The 22891-nt window shown below is 40.1% G+C and overlaps 1 protein-coding gene across 9 annotated transcripts in view; it reads left to right on the top strand.

Annotated features, from left to right (window-relative positions):
- NRG1 (neuregulin 1) overlaps nucleotides 1–22891 on the top strand; it is a 183759-nt gene that overhangs the window by 39275 nt on the left and 121593 nt on the right. For 3 of the 9 annotated variants that reach the window (XM_088658481.1, XM_088658479.1, XM_088658480.1), the window contains exons 2-5: nucleotides 636–819; nucleotides 8297–8421; nucleotides 20514–20564; nucleotides 22346–22396. In XM_088658481.1, coding sequence (XP_088514607.1) covers nucleotides 636–819; nucleotides 8297–8421; nucleotides 20514–20564; nucleotides 22346–22396 — 411 coding nt within the window. The remainder of the gene's footprint in view (nucleotides 1–635; nucleotides 820–8296; nucleotides 8422–20513; nucleotides 20565–22345; nucleotides 22397–22891) is intronic. The other 6 variants (XM_088658484.1, XM_088658482.1, XM_088658483.1 and 3 more) reach the window with 2 other exon arrangements.

The raw sequence follows: 22891 nt of genomic DNA, 5'->3' as shown, positions 1-22891 counted from the left end.
CAGATTAGAGGGGGCAATCATGCTTTATATGTGTTGTTTAAAAGGTTAGTGTAAAACCTAATTCACTAGCTGTACCCTTACTTTTGCCCATATGTTCATGGGTATACTACTAACCGATATCACCTTAGGATGAAGTAGTGAGAATATATCTGTATCTCCCATCTATTCATTGCTACTTTGCAGTATATGCTTGTATAAATATGTGGCTTTATAATCCAATGAAGTTAGTCTCCCTACAAAATATTTCACCTCCCCAAGTAGAAATTAGATGTTTTAAAGACATGCTAAAAAGAACATTATTTTTGAACCTATGCAGCTTTCGTTAAACTGAACATCTGCATAAACTTTCCTTTTCCTTTTTGTTAAACTACAATTTCTTCTTTGTATGTGATAATACTCTTGGTATATCCACATGGCTACCATGAATTAGTGGTTCTCATTTGTTCCCTGGCTCTTGATGCTTGACTCCTCCACCCCTCTCCTCATTATTCTTGTTAAAAAAATATATGTCAAATGATCTTTATGAATCTTAGAACACCCTGAATTGTTCAGATGAGTCACCTTTTGTCTTTGAAAGGGGAGAAACAAGAGCTAACTAGTCACTTAAACATTCTTTTTTCTTTCTTTCTTTTTAGCTGTGCCTCCTAAATTGAAGGAGATGAAAAGCCAGGAATCAGTTGTGGGTCAAACATTAATTCTCAGATGTGAAGCCATTTCTGAGCACACTTCTCTCAAATTCAAATGGTTAAAAAATGAAAAGGAAATAACAAAAAAAGATAGACCGGAGAACATCAAAATCAAGAGCCCCAAAAAACAAAAGTAAGTATACAGTGATGTATCTAAGAAGCTGAGTTGTAGGAGGAAAATTGAATTATTCACCACAGAGCCCAACAGTGTATTGTGATGTGTGCAAATTAATGGAAATAGGTTATCACTTCAGTTTCACTGAATGGTTTTAAGATGGTGCTGCTGTTATATCTTGCTTCATAATAATAACATTGTAGCTCTTATATAATCCTTATATTTGTTCCAAGGAGCATACATCTATACAGTGGAACCTCGGTTTATGAACACCTCGGTTTATGAATTTTCGGTTTATGAACGCCGCGGACCTATCTGGAACGGATTAATTCACTTTCCATTACTTTTAATGGGAAAGTTCGCTTCAGTTTATGAATGCTTCAGTTTATGAACAGACTTCCGGAACCAATTACACCCATGTTTCAGTTTATGAACGCTTCAGTTTAAGTACTTTGCGGACCCGTCTGGAACAGATTAATCCACTTTCCATTACTTTCAATGGAAAAGTTCGCTTCAGTTTATGAACGGTTACTCCGCGGACCATCTGGAACGGATTAATCCACTTTCCATTACTTTCAATGGGAAAGTTCGCTTCAGTTTATGAACGCTTCAGTTTATGAACAGACTTCCGGAACCAATTGTGTTCATAAACCGAGGTACCACTGTATGTAAAAATCGTGAAAGTGTGTGTTCCACTTTTCTCCGTAACCGCTTGCTCAATTGTCCTGAAATTTTGACGCAACGATCCATGCCGCTCCCCGAGCGTTGTTGGAAAAGAAAATCCCTCAAATTTCACACCTGGGCATGTAGAAACACCTGCTTTTCCACAAAGTAAAACAGCGCCCTCAAGTGGCGTTATTTCCTCAGCTCCTCCTCCTACACCCCCTCCCTCCCCATGGAGTCTACGCCACACACACAAACCCCGCCTCCGCCACGGGATCCAACACTAACGGATATCCATCTGTCAGGTTCTTCCTTTACAGCAGTTACATTTTATAACTTAAACCCAGTCATATGCCTCACCTGAACAGTGGACCAGAAAGATGGTGATTTTTCTAATTAACCTCCTCCTAACTTGGCAGAAGCTATTCCTCTTCTAGAGACTGGCTCTCACAGATGATGAGAAGCAAAGCTATTGAAGATTGCCTTTCCCAAAGTACTGTCAGCATTAGGGTGGGTCATAAAAAAACTTTTTTGGAAAATGTTTCCTCCCTTGATCTTATATCAGGCGTATGGTATAAACATAGTCAAATTTCAAATTTGGGACAAATCGGTTAATATTTAGACCCTGCTCCTACAGATTGAAATTTTGCCTCACTACAAGTGATGAAAACATAGGAATTTGACTCATTTATTCTCAGTATGTTAAATTGTGATCTAATAAACATAATTTTTAGGTTTTATGTAGAGCAATGATAGTTGCATACTATTATTTTCTGCAATATTTATTTATTTAAGATAAAACATGTTGATAATTTACATGAAAAACCAATGGTTTTGAACAAATTATATGGAACAATTAAGCAAACGGTGTACTAAACAAGTAAACATAAACAATAAAACACCACTCATTTTATGTGTTGCATCAAAACATCACATTATACTTAATTACTTAGGTATAACTTGTACTAAATGCTTACATTTTGATTTTGTGTAATTAATAAAATTATGCCTTATGCAATATTATACATTGTACATGTACACCATATTATATCATGCTAAAAATATGCTTTTATGCCTTACACTAAACGTCTATTTTGGTGCAAAGTCCTTATTTGTCTCTTGTTTTGGGAATTTAGAGCGATTTTTCATTGTTGTTTTGATGGTAGCATCACGTCTTTTCTCTCCAATAACTATCCCAGATGCTCTAGTAACCTCCTTCACTGCATGTTCAACCATTTGTGAATGGCACTTGAATTTTGGAATTGTTAATGGAGTGGTCACAATATTTAACAGTTCATTGTTTGTCATGTTCCTGATTATTGGTGGCTCATACGTGTCAGTATCCGACCATTTTATCATTTGTTCCATACAGCCGGCAGATACGACAGGCACTAGTGAGCCACCTGCTATGGCTGCATGGGCCAATTCTGAGCAGCTGTAAGTCACTGCTTAATTCTCCAGAGATGAGTGCAGATGTAACTTGCCACAAATACTTTTTGTCAGTAGATAGATTTTTCCAAACTACTTATGGCATTTCTGGGATTGAATCTGATTGTGCAAAGCATTTATATTCAACAACTGGCAAATCGGTGACACTGGGCAGTAATTTCCCAATATGCCATGAAAAGGTGTTAGCCCCAGATGTGGGTCCATCTAGTTCAATGATGAGATGTTGTAGAGGCAGTTCATTAGCAGGAAGGAGGCAAATATTGTATTGCAATGGCCGGCCAATGTCAATTTCAAAAAGATGGTTAATTCCTCCCGGGGCACCTATGTTTGTGTTTTTCCCATCACAAGCAACTGCTGCAAGTTGACTCACTCTAGGTCTTTCACCTTGCTATCAACCGGTGTAACATGACCACCAGTGTAATTTCCATCAGGCAATGAAACAATTGAAATATGCTCCTCTGTTAAATTTTATTAATTACACAAAATGTAAGCATTTAGTACAATTTATACCTAAGTAATTAAGTATAATGTGATATTTTGACGCAACACATAATATGAGTGGTGTTTTATTGTTTATTGTTTATGTTTACTTGTTTAGTACACCGTTTGCTTAATTGTTCCATATAATTTGTTCAAAACCATTGGTTTTTCATGTAAATTATCAACATGTTTTATCTTAAATAAATAAATATTGCAGAAAATAATAGTATGCAACTATTATTGCTCTACATAAAACCTAAAATTTATGTTTATTAGATCACAATTTAACATACTGAGAATAAATGAGTCAAATCCCTATATTTTCATCACTCGTAGTGAGGCAAAATTTCAATCTGTAGGAGCAGGGTCTAAATATTAACCGATTTGTCCCAAATTTGAAATTTGACTATGTTTATACCATATGCCTGATATAAGATCAAGGGAGGAAACATTTTCCAAAAAAAGTTTTTTATGACCCACCCTAGTCAGCATGTTCAGGGGAGGGGCAGGAGATGGCTTATACTTTAGTTTCATGTCATTGGATTCCCAGATTCATGAAAGCATATTCATGAAAGATTGGTGTTTTTAGTGAATTCTGCCTGTTCAAATGCTATTGGATCAAGTATCAAGGCACATATGTCCTCCATGCTGCTAATCTTGGCATATGTCATTTGCTAGAGGGAGAAAGAACAGAGCTTTCGTAGCTTCATTTCGAAGAACTAACATATGGAAAGATTACCGTGCTTATTTTCATGGCTGCAGTACTCAATCCCACACAGCAGCCAGAATCAAAGAAAGCACTTACTTAACCTTTTTTGTGGTACACAAAACTTTTTTGCTTCCTACAATTAAAACCAGATAGCTGCTCTGTTATCCTCATCTGTCATTGTGTCAAAGGTAGTGACAAATGGTTTGGTAAGAGTCTGCAACCACAAACTGAGTCTGATTGATTGCGGCAAAAGTATTTTTGAGAACTTTGCTCCATGCCTATGCAGGGAGGGTGGGTGGAGGAGACACCACACCTGTAGTTTCTCAACCGTGCCTCCTCCTGGATACTTCATGCACTACCAATGTAGATGGGAGGGCCAGGAAGGGCATTGCCATTGTTCATAGGGATGCAATCTCCCACTAGTGAACTAGTCTCCCTAGGAGTCAGGTGCAATAATTTGTACCTCGTATTGAGCCAGAGAAAGACAGAGCAGGGATGTACCACCAACCACAAGTGGCCAACATTCTCCCTCTCTGAGCTGGCAAGGGTGACTTGGTTCTGGGAGGAAGGTTTGGGGGGGGGCAGAGTTTAATTCCAGGGGATTACAACCTGCATCGCCGGAAGAAATATCAACAACCTCAGATATGCAGATGACACAACCTTGATGGCAGAAAGTGAGGAGGAATTAAAGAACCTTTTAATGAGGGTGAAAGAGGAGAGCGCAAAATATGGTCTGAAGCTCAACATCAAAAAAACCAAGATCATGGCCACTGGTCCCATCACCTCCTGGCAAATAGAAGGGGAAGAAATGGAGGCAGTGAGAGATTTTACTTTCTTGGGCTCCTTGATCACTGCAGATGGTGACAGCAGTCACGAAATTAAAAGACGCCTGCTTCTTGGGAGAAAAGCAATGACAAACCTAGACAGCATCTTAAAAAGCAGAGACATCACCTTGCCGACAAAGGTCCGTATAGTTAAAGCTATGGTTTTCCCAGTAGTAATGTATGGAAGTGAGAGCTGGACCATAAAGAAGGCTGATCGCCGAAGAATTGATGCTTTTGAGTTATGGTGCTGGAGGAGACTCTTGAGAGTCCCATGGACTGCTAGAAGATCAAACCTATCCATTCTGAAGGAAATCAGCCCTGAGTGCTCCCTGGAAGGACAGATCGTGAAGCTGAGGCTCCAATACTTTGGCCACCTCATGAGAAGAGAAGAATCCTTGGAAAAGACCCTGATGTTGGGAAAGATTGAGGGCACTAGGAGAAGGGGACGACAGAGGACAAGATGGTTGGACAGTGTTCTCGAAGCTACGAACATGAGTTTGACCAAACTACGGGAGGCAGTGGAAGACAGGAGTGCCTGGCGTGCTATGGTCCATGGGGTCACGAAGAGTCGGACACGACTAAACGACTAAACAACAACAACCTGCATCCTGAGATCACCTTAGGAGGGTTGCTTTGGGATGTCATGGCCACCATGAAAACATGGAGTTGTCCCTGTTGTCATTTATTTTCTCTTTTTCTGTATTGAAAAATTCTAACAAAAATCCATATATCATGGGCCCAGTTCAAATAAGATGACATATTTGGAATTTATTTATTTTTGGGGGGTTTTTGTTTTTGTTTTTTTGCAAATGAGACCAGTAGATGGTTTTGTGGCATGTTAGTAGTGGTGTTGCCCTGCATGGATGGAGCACACCTACTTTTTAGCATCTCTATTTGAATTATCTGCAGCATTGAAGCGACCATTTGTTTTCATTATTATTATTTTTTAAGGGCGAGCAAAATATATCCCCGCAAAAGGCTATTGGTTTGTTGAACCCTTAAAATGCAAAACGAATGACACACTGTTACTTGGAAACCAGCAGAGGATGACGTGTAAAATAACTGTACTGAACTTTTAGTACAATTATGTGTTATCTTTTCAAAAGCAAAAATAAGCCAAAAGTGGTGATTTCTTCCCCTGCCCCCATTTCCGAGCAGAATTCCCAGAAGCCTTTACTTGTTAGTACTGCTTCACCTGGCTGGTGAAAATTAGAAATGAAACCACTGAGGAAGGATGGCACGCGAGAATCCCAAAACGTTGCACAGTCAAAGTAGTTTCCTTTTAATTCTTCCTCAGAGACACTTATTCCAGTTGACAGGCCCCCAGAGTTCAAGGGTGACGGGAAAGTGACTGTGGCTACTCACATATACAATCTTTTAGCTGCCTTTTCTTCTTTGAACATTGCCTGCTCTGCAGTGAATAGATACCAGTACATCTAAGTTTGAGATCCTGTTATGCACACCTACCTGTAAGCTTCAATTAACTACATGTCTGAGTGGACATGCATAGGATTGTACTGTTAGTGTTTGCGGAGGTGTTTTCAACCAAAGTGACACAGCTGCGGTTTGTGGAAAACAAGGCCTCACTAGGCTGTAGCTTGTCACTATTCACTTGACAGATGTATGCACAATAGCATGTTGGCTATTCCTTGAAGGATGGGATGCTTTCTTGTTGGTTTACTGACTGCAAACATCTTTAAAGTTGGCAAGCCATTAGGAAAGCAGCCCAGGTACGGTATATGCCTGGTTCTTGGTGCAATGCATACTTGCCAATCAGCTGGAGTTGCTTTTTCAAGGACGTACTGTACTTCCTTTGAAGCTTTTGTCGATAGATTCCTGCCAAATGTAAGAATACAGTGGTACCTCTACTTACAAATAACTCTACTTACGAATGTTTCTACTTACGAATGGAATCATGGTGGATAACCATGCTGTCCAGTGCAGAAGACAATCCTAAGAATCAGCTTTCATTTTTTTAAAGTTTACAAAACTGAAAGCCTGAAACTAATGTTGTAACACTCTCCAGCAACCCCATTTACAGTGGTACCTCTACTTACAAATAACTCTACTTACGAATGTTTCTACTTACGAACGGAGCTCCGTCCGCCATCTTGGATGCGGTTTAGATAGGATTTTTTCTACTTACGAATTTTTAGATAGGGTTGCTTCGACTTACGGATTTTTTCTCCCAATGCATTCCTATGGGATTTGACAATTTTTTTTTACTTACGAATGTGCGTTCGGAACGCATTAAATTTGTAAGTATAGGTACCACTGTATGTACCTGTGGATTATTCTTCACTTGTAATATCTGTAATGGCCAAACTATTGGGGTGCCTCTCTGAGTTCTTACTTCATAGAGGTTTGTCTTTATATATATATATATATATAAAGAAGTCAGTATAAGTCTTTAAGATGGGAAGCTTGCAAAGAAAATGAGAGGAGAGAGGTAAGGTTGTGGTGGGTTTGGGGGATATTGTAAGCAAGTGTTTCCCTTTTTTTGTTTCTGTGCCTTAGCATATACTACAAACAGGTTTTTCAGACTGCTGCATCGAAATAGAATATATTAGATGGCACTGACTGTCAGTGCTGTTTTTGTACATTTATCAAGCATGCAACCCAAATTATCTGAACAACATAACAACAACTGTTAAGTGGTTTCCAATATGGATTTGGAGGGCTTAGTAGGTCACTAGGAGAAGCTGGAAATGAAGCATTGAATAATTTTGAGGAATAGTTTTATGAAGATGTATAAATCATGGTGGATAACCATGCTGTCCAGTGCAGAAGACAATCCTAAGAATCAGCTTTCATTTTTTTAAAGTTTCCAAAACTGGAAGCCTGAAACTAATGTTGTAAAACTCTCCAGCAATCCCATTTACAGTGGTACATCTACTTACGAATAACTCTACTTACGAATATTTCTACTTACGAACGGAGCTCCGTCCGCCATCTTGGATGCGGTTTAGATAGGATTTTTTCTACTTACACATTTTTTCGACTTACAAATGTGCGTTCAGAACGCATTAAATTAGTAAGCGGTACCACTGTATTTCAGTGAGAGAGTTAAATGTGCTAACCTTCCTAAATGCTTGGTTTTGATTAGATGGGTAAAATACCAGCTTTTCTCTTTTTTTTCTCCCAACTCCAATGGAAATTAATTAACACTGCAAAGAAACTGCTTGTGTTATAGTGCAAACTTCCACAGCCTAGTTCCCTCCAGATGTTTTAGACTACAATTCCCATCAGACCTAGCCACCATGGCCCATGGTCAGGCACAATTTTACTTGTCATCCAAAACATCTGTAGTTGGAGGAGGCTGTTGTAATGTATAAGTGGTGTAATCCTTATTGTTCCTCTTTTCCCTTAGGACAATCTCAGAACTTCGCATTTCTAGGGCTTCACTGGCTGATGCTGGGGAATATACATGCAAAGCAAGCAACAAGCTTGGGAATGACAGCACGAGAGCTCGGGTAACAATCACAGACACCAATGGTAAGACACCAGTGTTTTTTTGTTTGTTTTTATCTGGAAGTGCTTTCAGAAGTAGGCTTTCTTGCAAAACATGGGAGGAAGATCACATGGGAGAATCCTAATTGAGGGGAAAAAAACGCTGAAATGAAAAATACTTGTTTACTGAATGTAGTAAAAAGCACCTAATGTAGGTACAAATAAATTCCAAATGGCATGCTATTATTCAAAATATGAGTAATGTAATTGAGTGCTGTCTGCATTAGTTTATTTATTAATAACTTGAAGCTACTTGGAACTCTGAAAACCTAACTTAAATATATATTTAGCACTCATGAAAAATACACTTTTTAGAACTGGGTATTTGACCATATCTGTTATATTCTGCAGTTAAGTGTGTGCATGTTTCTTAAGTGTGGAATCAGTCTGTCAGGGTAGGCATTTAGAATCTAGGCCATCTTCTCATGCTGTACTTGTCTTCAACCTAGCTGCTAAAAGGCATACCCCCTTTTCTCGGTGTGTCTCTGGTTTCTGGGCAGGTAACAAAATTGACAAATTTATCTCTAAGCATGTGGGCGCTTGGTCGGTTTACTGTCCTCATTAGGTGAATTATTGCAGTACAAGTTATATGAGGGATAAAGGGAATTGTTAAATGCATTGCCTTTTCTTGAGGAATGTAATTTAGATTTGTGATTGTGAAGAGCAGAAAATAGGCCGAAAATAGGTCTTTCTGAAATAAGAAGCATGTATGTTTAAACCTTTGTTCTGCTTTACTTATCTCAGCAGATACTAAAGGTTCTGTTTACTCCATCAATATGCATAATCTTTATACCAGTACTTCTGGTTACGAGCCTCCTGGAATATACAAGTTGCCATGTTGTTTCTTTAAGTAGGCTAACTCAGACATACTGACAGCAGCAATATGTCTGTATTTAAACACACCAGAACACAATGGAACCTTGGGCTCATTAAGCTTCGTAAAACCTGAAAGAATTTAACTCTTATGAAATGCTCCTTTCTAAAACATAGTTTAGAAGGGAAAGCCACATACTAGACTCTTTGGTCATTACTGTAATTCTACAATTTTTTTAGTGTATAGCTTATGAGTACATGCTTGATACAAAGTTTACAGTTATGGTCGCAGCTCCATTTAAGTAGCTGAAATTTAATAGGAAGTGGTGCTAATGTGTTCTATAATTTTCATAAACTAAAGCTCTGAACTAAACATCTGAAATTTTAATACTTTTATTTCATTACTACAGTGGGACCTCGGTTCCCGAACACCTCCATTGCCGTACATTTCGGTTCCTGAAGACCAAAAACCCAGAAGTAAATGCTTCCGTTTTCGAACGTTTTTTGGAACCCGAATGTGCGACGTGGCTTCCGCTGAGTGCAAGAAGCTCTTGCAACCAATGGGAAACCACACCTCTGTTTTTGAACATTTTGGAAGCCGAACGGGCTTCTGGAACGGATTTCGTTTGAGAACCGAGATACCACTGTATTACCTTTCCCAGAATTTGTTTACGTTGTTCTCCCATCACTGAAATACTGGACCACATGCAGGTAGATTACATATTATGCAGGATTATGTTGCTGCCCATTGTATGTACAAGGGAAAAAGCCAGACTGCCCTAGGAAAGAGCCCTCTGCTACCATTCCAACCTGTTTGAACCCGGCACTGAGCAGGCTTTTCTCCCTCCCTTGCAAAGCAGGCAGCTTTTCTTAGAATTTTGATAAAGTGTCAGGCGTAGCTCTAGCGGCTTTAGCCCAAACGTAGCAGAGTATCGCTGCACAACACGGAAACTTCCAGAGGTTTCAACGTCTGGACGCAGAATAACTATATATAGGATTTATTAAATAAAAGAAAAAACAGAGTTTCTATATACAAAGCAAAGCAAAATAAATCCTTACTCTCTCTCACACACACAACCATCTGATGCAGCATGTCTCCTAACTCTCACCTACACCACCACACAGAACAAATGTGCTAGCATTCCTTAATAACAGAGTTCAGTGCTGACCTTCAACCAATGAGAGAGTAGTTGCTATGTCTCTGGCAGAACTTGGCTTTCTGCCCAGTCTTAATTGACTCCCAGAGTTATTAGTTTGAGAAGCAAGAGTCTGATTGTTTCCCAGAGAACCAATTAAGAGAAACCTGAATAGCTTTTGTAACCCCATTGCTTACTGGGCTCTGGCAAGGTCTTGTGCGATATCAGGTGGCCTTTCCAGGTGAGTTTTCCACTCCCCACCCCCCTTTTAATTTAATTAATTTTTGGCGATCCACATAAGGTTGCAAATGGCATAAGTGAAATTGACATAAGATGTGATCTACCTGTATACACATTTGATTATTAGCAGCAACCCTTCCCCAACCTCCTTCAAATCTTTAAACCAATCCATACATTGCCATAAGGAAGAATGAAGTCTGTCATCATTACCTTGTAAATATTATTGAATATTGTCAAAGGTGCTAAGCAATCAGGTATGCAGGTGGCTTGGGCATCAGTGTAAGGCAGGCATGTCAAACCTGCGGCCCTCCAGATGTTTTGGCCTACAACTCCCATGATCCCTAGCTAGCAGGACCAGTGGTTGGGGAAGATGGGAATTGTAGTCCAAAACATCTGGAGGGCCGCAGGTTTGACATGCCTGGTGTAAGGTAATGGTAAAGGGAGCCGTGACTGACTCTGGGGTTGCAGCGCTCATCTCGCGTTACTGGCCGAGGGAGCCGGCATACAGCTTCCAGGTCATGTGGCCAGCATGACTAAGCCGCTTCTGGCGAACCAGAGCAGCGCATGGAAATACCGTTTACCTTCTCGCTGTAGCGGTATACCTATTTATCTACTTGCACTTTGACGTGCTTTCGAACTGCTAGGTTGGGAAGAGCTGGGACCGATCAATGGGAGCTCACCCCGTCGTGGGGATTTGAACCGCCGACCTTCTGATCGGCAAGCCCTAGGCTCTGTGATTTAACCCACAGTGCCACCCACGTCCCACCGGGCATCAGTTTGGTAGCATATTAATTGATTCTTCATTTTTTTCTTATTCAAATTACAATATTTTAGAAATATGGCTCTTGCATGTTCATATTTATGTTTGGTTTGGTGTGTGTTTTCCCTCTTGTTTTGTTTAGGTCTTGTAGGTGTTTGGTAGGTGTTTGCAGTGTCTTGGTTGTTGTCTTTTTTCTTTTCTTTTTCTTTTCTTGTTATGGAAAAAAATCAATAAAGATATATTGTAAAACAAAAAAAAAAACAAATTACAGTATTTTCAAGGATGAAGGTATTGAGGAGTTTCTCCTGAAGTTCTTGTTCAACTTGTTCACTGTTGCTTTCATGTCTCAAATATTAATAAGGTAGATTCCATGCAGACCATTAATGGCTGCAAGCTATTAAAGTGTTGATCTGTAAACATGTAATCCAGATGAACTATAAAAAGATACCTAAAAATAATGTAACAATATTCATGGTACTTTAGACTGCTACTACATTAATTATTGTGCTGGGTTACTGTTGTACAAATAATGGAATGATGGGTTGAGCAGATTTTTCTTTTTCTTTGTAAACGTACATAGTTCCCATGCATAAAGGAGTTGTTTGCTCATAAATCTGCACAGTTTCACACTTGGAATAGATTTACCAGTTCCAAGCAATATCCCAGAGAGTCAGGACTAAGCCAGACATGCTAGGCTCAAGTAGTGACTCAGATAAATGGACACATGTCTGAGCATAAGATTATTCCCATACTGTGTTCCAGCCAAAGATATGGGGAAAGAATCATAGAATATGTGGGGGATCTCATTCAGAAACCTAAAATGTACATCAAAAAATTCAATCAGAATACATACATCATTTGTTACAGTTGCATTTTTGGAACAGTGAGGGCCTTGAAGATACTATAGCTAAATAAAATTGGCATAATTACTAAGAAATGCAAACTAACTAACCAAGATGACAAGTTTTTGATTGTGTAAAGAAAATGTTGTTGTTGTTGTTGTTTAGTCGTTTAGTCATGTCCAACTCTTCGTGACCCCATGGAGCAGAGCACGCCAGGCACTCCTGACTTGCACTGCCTCCCACAGTTTGGTCAAACTCATGTTCGTAGCTTCGAGAACACTGTCCAACCATCTCGTCCTCTGTCGTCCCCTTCTCCTAGTACCCTCAATCTTTCCCAACATCAGGGTCTTTTCCAAGGATTCTTCTCTTCTCATGAGGTGGCCAAAGTATTGGAGCCTCAGCTTCACGATCTGTCCTTCCAGTGAGCACTCAGGGCTGATTTCCTTAAGAATGGATAGATTTGATCTTCTTGCAGTCCATGGGACTCTGAAGAGTCTCCTCCAGCACCATAATTCAAAAGCAGCAATTCTTCGGCGATCAGCCTTCTTTATGGTCCAGCTCTCACTTCCATACATCACTACTGGGAAAACCATAGCTTTAACTATACGGACCTTTGTAGGCAAATGGAGGCAGTGAGAGATTTTACTTTCTTGGGCTCCTTGATCACTGCAGATGGTGACAGCAGTCACGAAATTAAAAGATGCCTGCTTCTTGGGAGAAAAGCAATGACAAACCTAGACAGCATCTTAAAAAGCAGAGACATCACCTTGCCTACAAAGGTCCGTATAGTTAAAGCTATAGTTTTCCCAGTAGTAAAGAAAATACTTTGTACAATACATTTTTCCAGTTAAAAGGTTCTGATTTTCCATAACTGCTTGCTGGTACAACCATAGCAACCAGCTTTCACGTTAATAACAATAATACTTGGCACTTGCTGTTTCAGACTCTTTTGAGGAAGCAGGCTAAAATTTGTTTTTGTGTATGAGAGAAAGACTTGGATATGGTAAGATTAAAACTGAGCCAGATTTATCAGTGGACACCCAGAGTATGATGGTAAAATAATTACTTGTAGTGGTTATGATTGGATTTATATTATGACAATAATAAAGAGTAGGTTAAAAGGAACCCTTGCATTGGGTAGGGCTAGGCTATCTAGAGACATGCCCACTGGTCTCTTGCAATTGTGGAACTTATCATACTGCCCTGCATTCTGACATTACTTTTGCAGACTCTGTTCAGGATATGCTAGGGACACGGGTGGCGCTGTGGTCTAAAGGTCAGCGGTTTGAATCCCTGTGACAGAGTGAGCTCCCATTGCTCTGTCCCAGCTCCTGCCAACCTAGCGGTTAGAAAGCAAGTAGATAATTAGGCACTGCTGTGGCGGGAAGGTAAACGGCGTTTCCGTGCGCTCTGGTTTCCGTCACGGTGTCCCGTTGCACCAGAAGCAGTTTAGTCAGGCTGGCCACATGACCCAGAAAGCTGTCTGTGGATAAATGCCAGCTCCCTTAACCTTGAAACGAGATGAGCACTGCAACCCCATAGTCACCTTTGGCTGGAATTAACTGTCCAGGGGTCCTTCACCTTTACCCTTTTTTTTGTAACAGTATATGCTATTATTTTCTCTCAACATCTAATTGGAGAACTGGTGAAATTGTACACAGTTTGAGAGGGCTGTTTCAAGACAATTGGTCAGGGGCTGAGCAAGTGTAAACCGCCTTGAGTATTGTATGATAGAAAGGCGGTATACAAATTAAAAGTGATGATGATGATGAAGTAAAAGATCAGAGGGATAACTGTGTTCACAACAATTGGAAGGTTGGTGTGCACATAGAGAGAATAGTAACATAGTAATGCTGTAGTTGTCAGTTGATTTTTGACAATTACAGACCCCTTGTTGCTCAGCCCTGTTCACTCTGAAAAATCTCTGAATAACTGTGGAACATTCCACTCTCTCTTGAACAGAAAAGAGAGTTGTTTCAAGATAGCTCTGTATTGCTCTGTGATTTTGCTTGTCAAAAGTTAACACTCCCGGTTATCATTGCGAATGCCTTGTATTGTTTTTCTGAAGGTGGCTATCTCATCTCAAGAAAGTGGTACTCATCTCCATTAATCTCAAAGAAAGTGATGTACATTAAAGTGATGTTGCTGTCCATTACAGTCATACCTCAGTTTAAGTACGCTTCGGTTTGAGTACTTTCAGTTTAAGTACTCCACGGACCCGTCTGGAACAGATTAATCCACTTTCCATTACTTTCAATGGGAAGTTTGCTTCAGCTTAAGTACTCTGCGGAACATCTGGAAAGGATTAATCCACTTTCCATTACTTTCAATGGGAAAGTTCGCTTCAGGTTAAGTTCGCTTCAGGTTAAGTACAGACTTCCGGAACCAATTGTGTACTTAAACTGAGGTACCACTGCAATCTGGTTTGCACAGCACACTTGCTCCAATCCACAGCTTTGCATGAAGGGTCCTGCCGGGGTTGGGTAGTTGTGGTCATTTCACTCGTAGCCCAATAGTTCTGCTGCTGTGCCACACTGAGCTAAGCCACTCTTTGGCATAGCATGCCAAGCAATCTCAGGCTTGTGTTGTAATTACCTAAACAAGCTGTAAGAAAGGTTTGTCCTAAGGCTGGGTGAGCTAAAACCATCGAGTAAGGTCAATGGTGGAGCAAGATGATTGGGCACCAAGGGCGGTACGGGTGCCCTGCACCCAGGGGCGGGGCCAGCCGCCCACAAGGCGGGACGAGCCAGGGCAGGTGTGCCATTGGGGGTGAAGTCAAACTGTTGGTAAGTTACTGCTCCTGCTGTGGCTATACTGCCCCAGTATAGGAAAAGACACATGTTATTGCATGTGGAGCAGATGATGCCTGGCAGTGTGGCGTAGTGGTTAAGAGCAGTAGACTCGTAATCTGGGGAACCGGGTTCGCGTCTCCGCTCCTCCATATGCAGCTGCTGGTTGACCTTGGGCTAGTCACACTTCTTTGAAGTCTCTCGGCCCTACTCACCTCACAGGGTGTCTGTTGTGGGGGAGGAAAGGAAAGGAGATTGTTAGCCGCTTTGAGTCTCCTTCCGGTAGTGATAAAGCGGGATATCAAATCCAAACTCTTCTTCTTCTTCTTTATTTTTTCTTTCACCACCATCTTGTTCTTTAGGTTTTAAGGGTTGAGGATCCGCATGAAGGCAAGCTCTGTTTGGGGTTTCCTTCCCAACACGGGCATGTGAATGTTCTAGAGGCTGCCTTTTCCATCTATATTTGAAAGATTTTTCCTTAATAAGGCTGCTGTTCATTCTGTTTTTATCACAGGTTATTTCTCCTTTTTCTGCTAGCTATTGTGATGTTGGCAGTCTGGTCTACCCTTCAGCTTATTGTCCTCCCAGGAATATTATTTCCATTTAGCCAGGTATTTCTGATAAGGTTGCCTTACTAGCAAGTATTTGGATATCTCACCTAGGTCACCTTCAAATAAATAATATTTTGAAACCAATTAATAGAATCGGGGGGGGGACTAAAGGTCACATACATATTTAGCTTTTTAATGCTAATAGGTCCTCTGTTCTTAAAAACTATAGTAAAGAGTGTTATTTTGCCATGTTTCAAAATGCAGCCCTCCTTAGGAGAGAGTAATTGAGGTCGGGAAAGATGTGTGAAGTTCTACAAGAGGGTGATATAAATAGCAGACACTGAGGCTTGGGTACATTTATGATAATTGCTTTTCGCCAACTAATTTGTCACTTTTTCTCTCTACAAAGAGTCTTGCTACACCTTTATTGTGTGGGCTTTGTCACACTGTAAGTATCTTATGAAACTCTAATGAAGGGCACTGATAACATCTCTTATAAATTAAGGACAACGTTTTCAAGTATGTGTGCCAAACATACGGTAATAAATTTTAATCTATATTTAGACTTGTATGGAAAGGGCTAGCAGCCTCATACCCAGCATTGCTTGAGAATTCCAAGAAACCAGCAAATCAATGAGTAGTTAAAATCAGTGCTGTTTTATAAGGTTCAGTCCTCCATTTTGATCAAAATTGTCATCCACTTGTTTCCTAACATAGGCAAGGGCCTCCTTGCCCTAAGGACCATGATGCAAAGTGTCCAAATGCATGCTGAGCAACAAAATACATACAGTGGTGCCTCGCAAGATGAATTTAATTCGTTCCGTGAGTCAATTCATTTTGCAAAAAATTCGTCTTGCGAATCACGGTTTCCCATAGGAATGCATTGAAATTCCTTTTTTTTTGCCCATAGGAACGCATTAATTAAATTTCAATGCATTCCTATGGGAAACCATGATTTGCAAGATGAATTGTTCGCAAAACGAATTCGTCTTGCGAGTCACCATCAGATCGCAAGACGCATTCGTCTTGCGAAAAATTCGTCTTGCAGGGCATTCATCTTGTGAGGTACCACTGTAGTAGTATTTAGCATGGGTGGTGTTGAACCTGGAAGATGGTCTTTGTGGCTTTAAAGAAACTCTGTGCATCATGAGGGTCGGCTAAGTGCTGGATCTCTTGAGCTTTTTTTTATCCACCAGGTGTTTTTTATTTCTCTGGTTCTTCTTTCAACCTCAGCCTTAGCGTTGGCACAGGTTTTTTTCTTAGTGGCACAGTTTCTATCTCTTTGCCGTGCTAAGAGGAAGGCACGCTTGTCAAATCCACACCATGATCAACTCCCGCCTGGAAACCAATGTCCCAACTGTGGAAGGACATGTGGATCCAGAATTGGCCTCCACAGTCACTTATGGACCCATGGTTAAAATCGTGTTTATGGAAGACAATCTTACTCGGCTACGAGTGATCGCCAAAGAAGAAGAACGACCTGGGAGGTAAAGGACACTGTGTTCTGTGCGCCAGAAGCAGTTTAGTCATTTTGGCCACATGACCCGGAAAAACTGTCTGCGGAGAAACTCTGGCTCCCTTGGCCTGAAAGCGGAGATGGTGTGCTGCACCCCATAATCAAATTTGACTGGACTTAACTATCTAGGGGCCCTTTACCTTTTGCATGCAAAACAGAGTGCTCTACCATTGAGCTACAGCTTTATATCTTGTCTTGAATAAGATAATTACTGGGTTGGTTACCTACTGTATTGACAGCTTCGAGAGCTTAAAGCTAGAATAATATTGATAGTTCTAGTATGCCATGCCTGCCTATAAAATGAACCGATCCTTGCCCCTCAGAAAAGTATGAAATGTGGCTTGTAAATAAGTTTAAATTATTAACCAGCTGTTAACAGGGAGCTGACCAAAGATCATTCTTCCTCCTCTATGGATTAGGGTTTTAAGAAAACAAAAAAACAGATTATTTGAGGACTTGAGCAGAGGACTTGTTCGGATTCCAGGAGTCATGCCTGCTGAGTTTCCTGTGGGAGTAAGGAACTCATCTCCATCAGCTAGCCAAATCTATGTGCTAGAACAATCGATTGTATCTAGGGTGGCTGAACTTTTCTGAGGATTTCTTAGGCTACAAATACCATCTTTAATCTGTTTTCTCGTTTTCTTCTAAATATATGCTTATTCCTTCTGCTCACCTGTAGAAGGGGAAGAAGCATGGGTGAACATTTCCAGGGAATTTTGTGGTGCTTCAATCAAAGATTGAATTAGGAATTGGCTCCCTTAGAAGAAATGCTTTGCTGTTGTGAACATAGATGAAGGAAGACAATGGTTCTGTGTATTTCTTGAAGGCTGGCAAATATTTAGAAGGCAATTGTAGCTCTTCCAGAAATTTTGTTGCCATCTGCCTTTGGCAAGCACTGGAGCAAGTATTGCACTCCTTCAAGTAACTTCTTCCTGTTTTCTGTTTATCCCATTCCGGTTTTCTTCTAATGGAGCCAAGAACTAGCTTTTCCTAAAACAGTGATTTTACACCAGCTGTAACATAAATGTGGTAATGATAGAGTTTAGTAGTTACTGTCTCAGGGTCTATGTGACTCAACTTCATGTGACTATCAAATTAAATACTTGATGTATATTATTAGCTCACTAATATTTAAGTTGGTTCTATAAGCTTGGCCTTTATTTGGCTGAATGGTACATTTGTTTCCTGTAAGAAATGTGCTTCCTAAAAAAAAAACCTGGACTTTTTGTTAGGAAAGTGATGGGGAAATGCACTGAAAAATGTGGGATGAACAAATGATTAATTCGAAGACACTGCACAAGCAAATCACGAAGAATGCTCATTGTTGCATAACTTTCCTGAAAACAAATAAGAACAGATGTTCAATAAAGACCGGACACATTCTAAGCTCTGCATAAGCATTGTGCAATTAAATCAGGATGAATTTTCAATAAACAGGTAATCTGGAGCCCTCAACAGCATCCCCAAGGATGGAAGAGAGGCTGTATGTCTTGGAAGCCTTAAACTGTACATTGGATAGAAGTAGTAAAAGTATTATGTGTGGACACCTAGTGGCTTTGTATGACTGGGAATGGGTACAATTAATAGAGGTACTTCCTTGTATTTTGCATAGCATTCAGTATTTCTAAGAGTCTGGCAGATCTGAAGAATTGGATTACCATAACTACATGTATCATATTCCATCTGGCATATTCATTCCTTCAAATGTCTGAAATTTCTTCGGCCTGCTCTTACCATTCTAAGCCAGAAAATCCTGATGCATCTTGAAATAAGATTACCTGTGTCTTTTCTTATATTTCATGTTGCACTATAGACACCATATAGCTCATATAGAGAGGTGGGATACACATGCATTGTGGCTTTTCATACTACAAGTTGGAAGTTTACAGTTTAATTGAAAGACTCTCTATTCAGGTATCACTAAGAACAACCCTAGCAATCATCTTGGAAGGTGACTATTAGTTATATATAGTTGCCTTGTCAAAGGGTTCATGTGTTGCACAAGAGTTATGTGTCCAGAATTAACTGAAGTGTTTGTGTGTGTGTGTGTGTGCTCATTGAGATACCACATTAGCTTTAAAAAAAACCAATCCTGAAAAAAAAACTTTTTCTTTGGTGCCACTTCTGTATGAATAGAATTCTAGGTCTTGGGTGGGGGGGGGGGTGTCATCTAGCCCAACCTCTTGATCAATGCAGATGCAATGACAGCATCCCTAACAGATGGCTACTTCTGGATGGCTATCCACCATGTACTTAAATAGCTTCAGTTATTAAGGAGTCTACATTCTCTTCATGATTACACTGTCAAACAGAAAATGTATCCAAATATCAGCTTTCCTGCAATTTCTACCTAGAAGGTCTAGTCCTGCTCCTAGTCTTGTCTTCTGGAGCAACAAAGAACAAGTCTGTTGCATCTTCTATGTGACAGGCCTTCAGATATTTGAAAGCTGTTACCATGTTTTCCCCTCGAATGCCTTTTCTCTCCAGGCTATGCATACCCAACTCTTTCAACTGCTCCTCATAGGTTTCAGGTCATTGGCATCCTTGTCCCCCTCCTCTAGGTGTGCTCCAACTTATCAGTGCCCTCTTTAAAATTTGGTGCCCAAACCTCAACACAGTACTCCAGATGTGGCTTGACCTACGCAGAATAGGGTGAAACTCTTGCTACTTTGTACAGTTCTATTTACACAACTTAAAACTGCATTAGGTTTTTTTAGTAGTCATATTGCAGTGTTGGCTCAGCTTCAGCTTGTGATCATCTAAGATACCTAGATGCGTTCTGCATGACCAGAGGAGAAATGACTGGGAAGAGCGCAGAGAGAAGAAACGCTGTGGTGCATCTGCACCAGTGAAACCAGACACCTTCATCTGCCCTGGTGGCAATAAAACATGTCTTTCCCATACTGGTTTGACTTGGATGGTACACTTTTCCATTGTCTCTCAGGATCAATGGATGCCGACAATAAACACTTCTGTGAAACCAGGTCTCCCATATCTTATACGTGTGCCTTGTCCCCCCCCTCCCTTTTTTGTACAGGACATTTGCACACATCTATTTCTGTTGAATTCTATCTTATGTGATTCAACTCTGTGTTCCAGTTCGAGAACATATCTATCATTTTCCAAGTTCTAGTATAATTCCCCATGTGGAACAGACAAAGGCAAAATAGCAATCGAGTAATTAATTCACCAAGACATGGCTTGCCAAACTCCACACAGCCTTAACTTATGTCAACCCCTTTCAGTTTTGCCATTTATGATACTTAATTGATATGATACTTTTTCTGATCCATCCACTTATAAGATGTAATTTTCTTAAGGCAAATGAAGAGTTGCAAGAAACCCTGCAAGTTTCATCAGGACACAACCTTTTACACATGGCAATGCCCTGGCATGTGTAACTGCTTCTCATCTTTGTTTTGTTTTGCAGAACCCACCAACATGATACCAGTTTTGACAAAAGCATCAAACACATCCTCACGTAAGTCAAGTTGAAATGTTTGCCTCCTTGAAGCAAATTCTGCAGGCTCAGTCTTTCTCTACATCTTTACAGTTTTACCTTACTGGATCTTCGGCATGTGGGAGAAAAAAGAAATCAATCTGATTTCCTGGACTTTGTTTAATGCAGTATTGAGACCTCAGCTGGAGTTTAATGCCTCCATCTTTAAATGTGGTCCTAGGTTGCCCATTGCAACAGCCAGTCATTTACAGTAGGGCTCTAGAGATCACTGTTTATAACTTGGAACCTGCTAGGTGTTCATCCTTTCTTCTTCCTTAATAATGTCCCAGTATGTAAATGCATCTAATTTCTTCTGCTGTCGCATGTGCCTTCTTGTAGCATGGCAGTGCTGAATTTTAGTGTTTTTGGAAGTTATGAAAAGGCAATCTCAGAATAGGTCTTTTGCTTCTATAGTTAATATCGCATATGCTTCCCTTCTAGGAACATGCATGCTTTATAAAATATTATATTAGTGGAAGCATTTTAGATCTGTCCTTATGTTGCCTTCCTTGGGATGGTTCTCAGGGTATTTATAATGGGGACCACATTCAGGTTTTCTATGAACTTTTCTTTATGATATCACAAGATTGAGTTCCCCACTCCCTGTGCGAAGTGCATGCAGCTGCTTGTTCTGCTAATTTGTCAACTTCGTAGGACTTCCAGTTTTCTGAGATGCCTCTGTTTAACAGAGCCTGGCTATAGAATGACATTCTGAACTAGAGCAAAAGGATTCCTTCGCAACATTAACAATTTTTATTTTCTTTACATTGCAATGTAGTCGAAGCAAAATTCCAAGTATGGTTGATACTTGGCCAATAAATTATTCTATTCTATTCTATTTTGAAATTGTCTTCAGCCTATTCTTGGCTCGTTTTTAATCGGTCCTGTGCCCATTTTCCACACAGTTTCAGAAGCCTAAACAATCCTGATTCCTTTCCTAGTTCTCTTTATTTCAGCTAGTCTTCAGAGTCTTTTTTTTTTGTCAGCTGGTCTGTTTCAGTTCTTACGATTTACATTTTAAACTAATTCAAGTTGAGTTTCTATTCAATCTAAATCTTCCGCATGTTACACTGGCTAATCTGAAGCTTCTTTAAACCTGCCTCTTGGTTTGGCCTTCCCGTCCTAGCATGGATATTTTCAAAAGAGCTACATGTTACAAGTTCTTTGTTTGTCGAACCATCTAAACATAGCATTTTTTCTTGTGAAACCGAAAGTCCAATTGTCATGAGCCAGGAAGTGTTATATTTCTTGCACTTTCTGCCAATTTATGTAATAAAACAAAGTGATTCTTTTCAGCCCTTGAATTTCTGGGTGGCCTGTTACAAACAGCTGAAAACATTTCCAAAGCTCTACCTGTTTTGTGCCGATGGAGCTTGCTTATTTGTTTATTTATTTAATGGGTTATTCATAGTGTGCCTAAGACATCATCAAATTGCTTTCTCTATTATTATATATTGAATTTATATACCACCTTTCATCCTTGGATCTCAGGGAGCTTCACAGCATAAAAATACAAAATAAAAACACAAAAAACATGCTAAATACAAGACAAAGTGATAACAACTCCCCCCCCCCCCACACGCACAAACACATTTTTGAAGATATGGAATATCAACCAGCTTTTCAAGATTCTTGCTTTCCAGAGCTGCTTTTCCTTCTTTTTAAGGAGAGAAGTATTTGATTTTTCTGGGAATCCACTGTGGGCTCCAATAGGAAGGCAGAGCATCTCTATTATCTATCATATTGCCTTCTGTGTATTGCAGAACTTATAGACAAGATTCCAGCATCGACGGAAGGAACAAATACATCTTCTTGTAAGTACACACTAATAGCAATCTTACTGAGTTCATACAATGCTTTCTTTCTGGTTTGGTTAGTACAAAATAAATATTCAGGGCTGCAAAAGCTTTCCAAAACATAAGCAACAATGAGATTTTCTAGACATGAGTTTGGCTCCAGGTTTCAGAGGGAGAGAGTAATGGAGACCTAAGTGTGCCGTTGAGAGGAGGGGTCTTCCCCCTCCCCCCGGCATGTTTTAGTCTTTTCCCCTGCTTACAGAAGGGATGGGCAGACTTCCATTCTACAAAGATTTGGCAGAAGTGAATAATATAATTCTGCTAAGGCTACAAAATGGATTGTGGAAGTTAGAATGGCGGATGTGATGATTGCAGGCAAAAGTTGTACACAAAGCGACATAACATCTCTGAAAATGTTGCATACAATGTGGAGCGGTGTTTTTCTGACACGGAATCATAGAGTTGTAAGGGACCCCATGGATTAGATAGTACAACCCCCCACAATACCGGAAT

This window comes from Zootoca vivipara, chromosome 15 (assembly GCF_965207765.1).
Source record: "Zootoca vivipara chromosome 15, rZooViv2.hap1.1, whole genome shotgun sequence".
NCBI classification, from domain to species: domain Eukaryota; kingdom Metazoa; phylum Chordata; class Lepidosauria; order Squamata; family Lacertidae; genus Zootoca; species Zootoca vivipara.
This window is presented reverse-complemented; position numbering and strand designations above follow the sequence as displayed.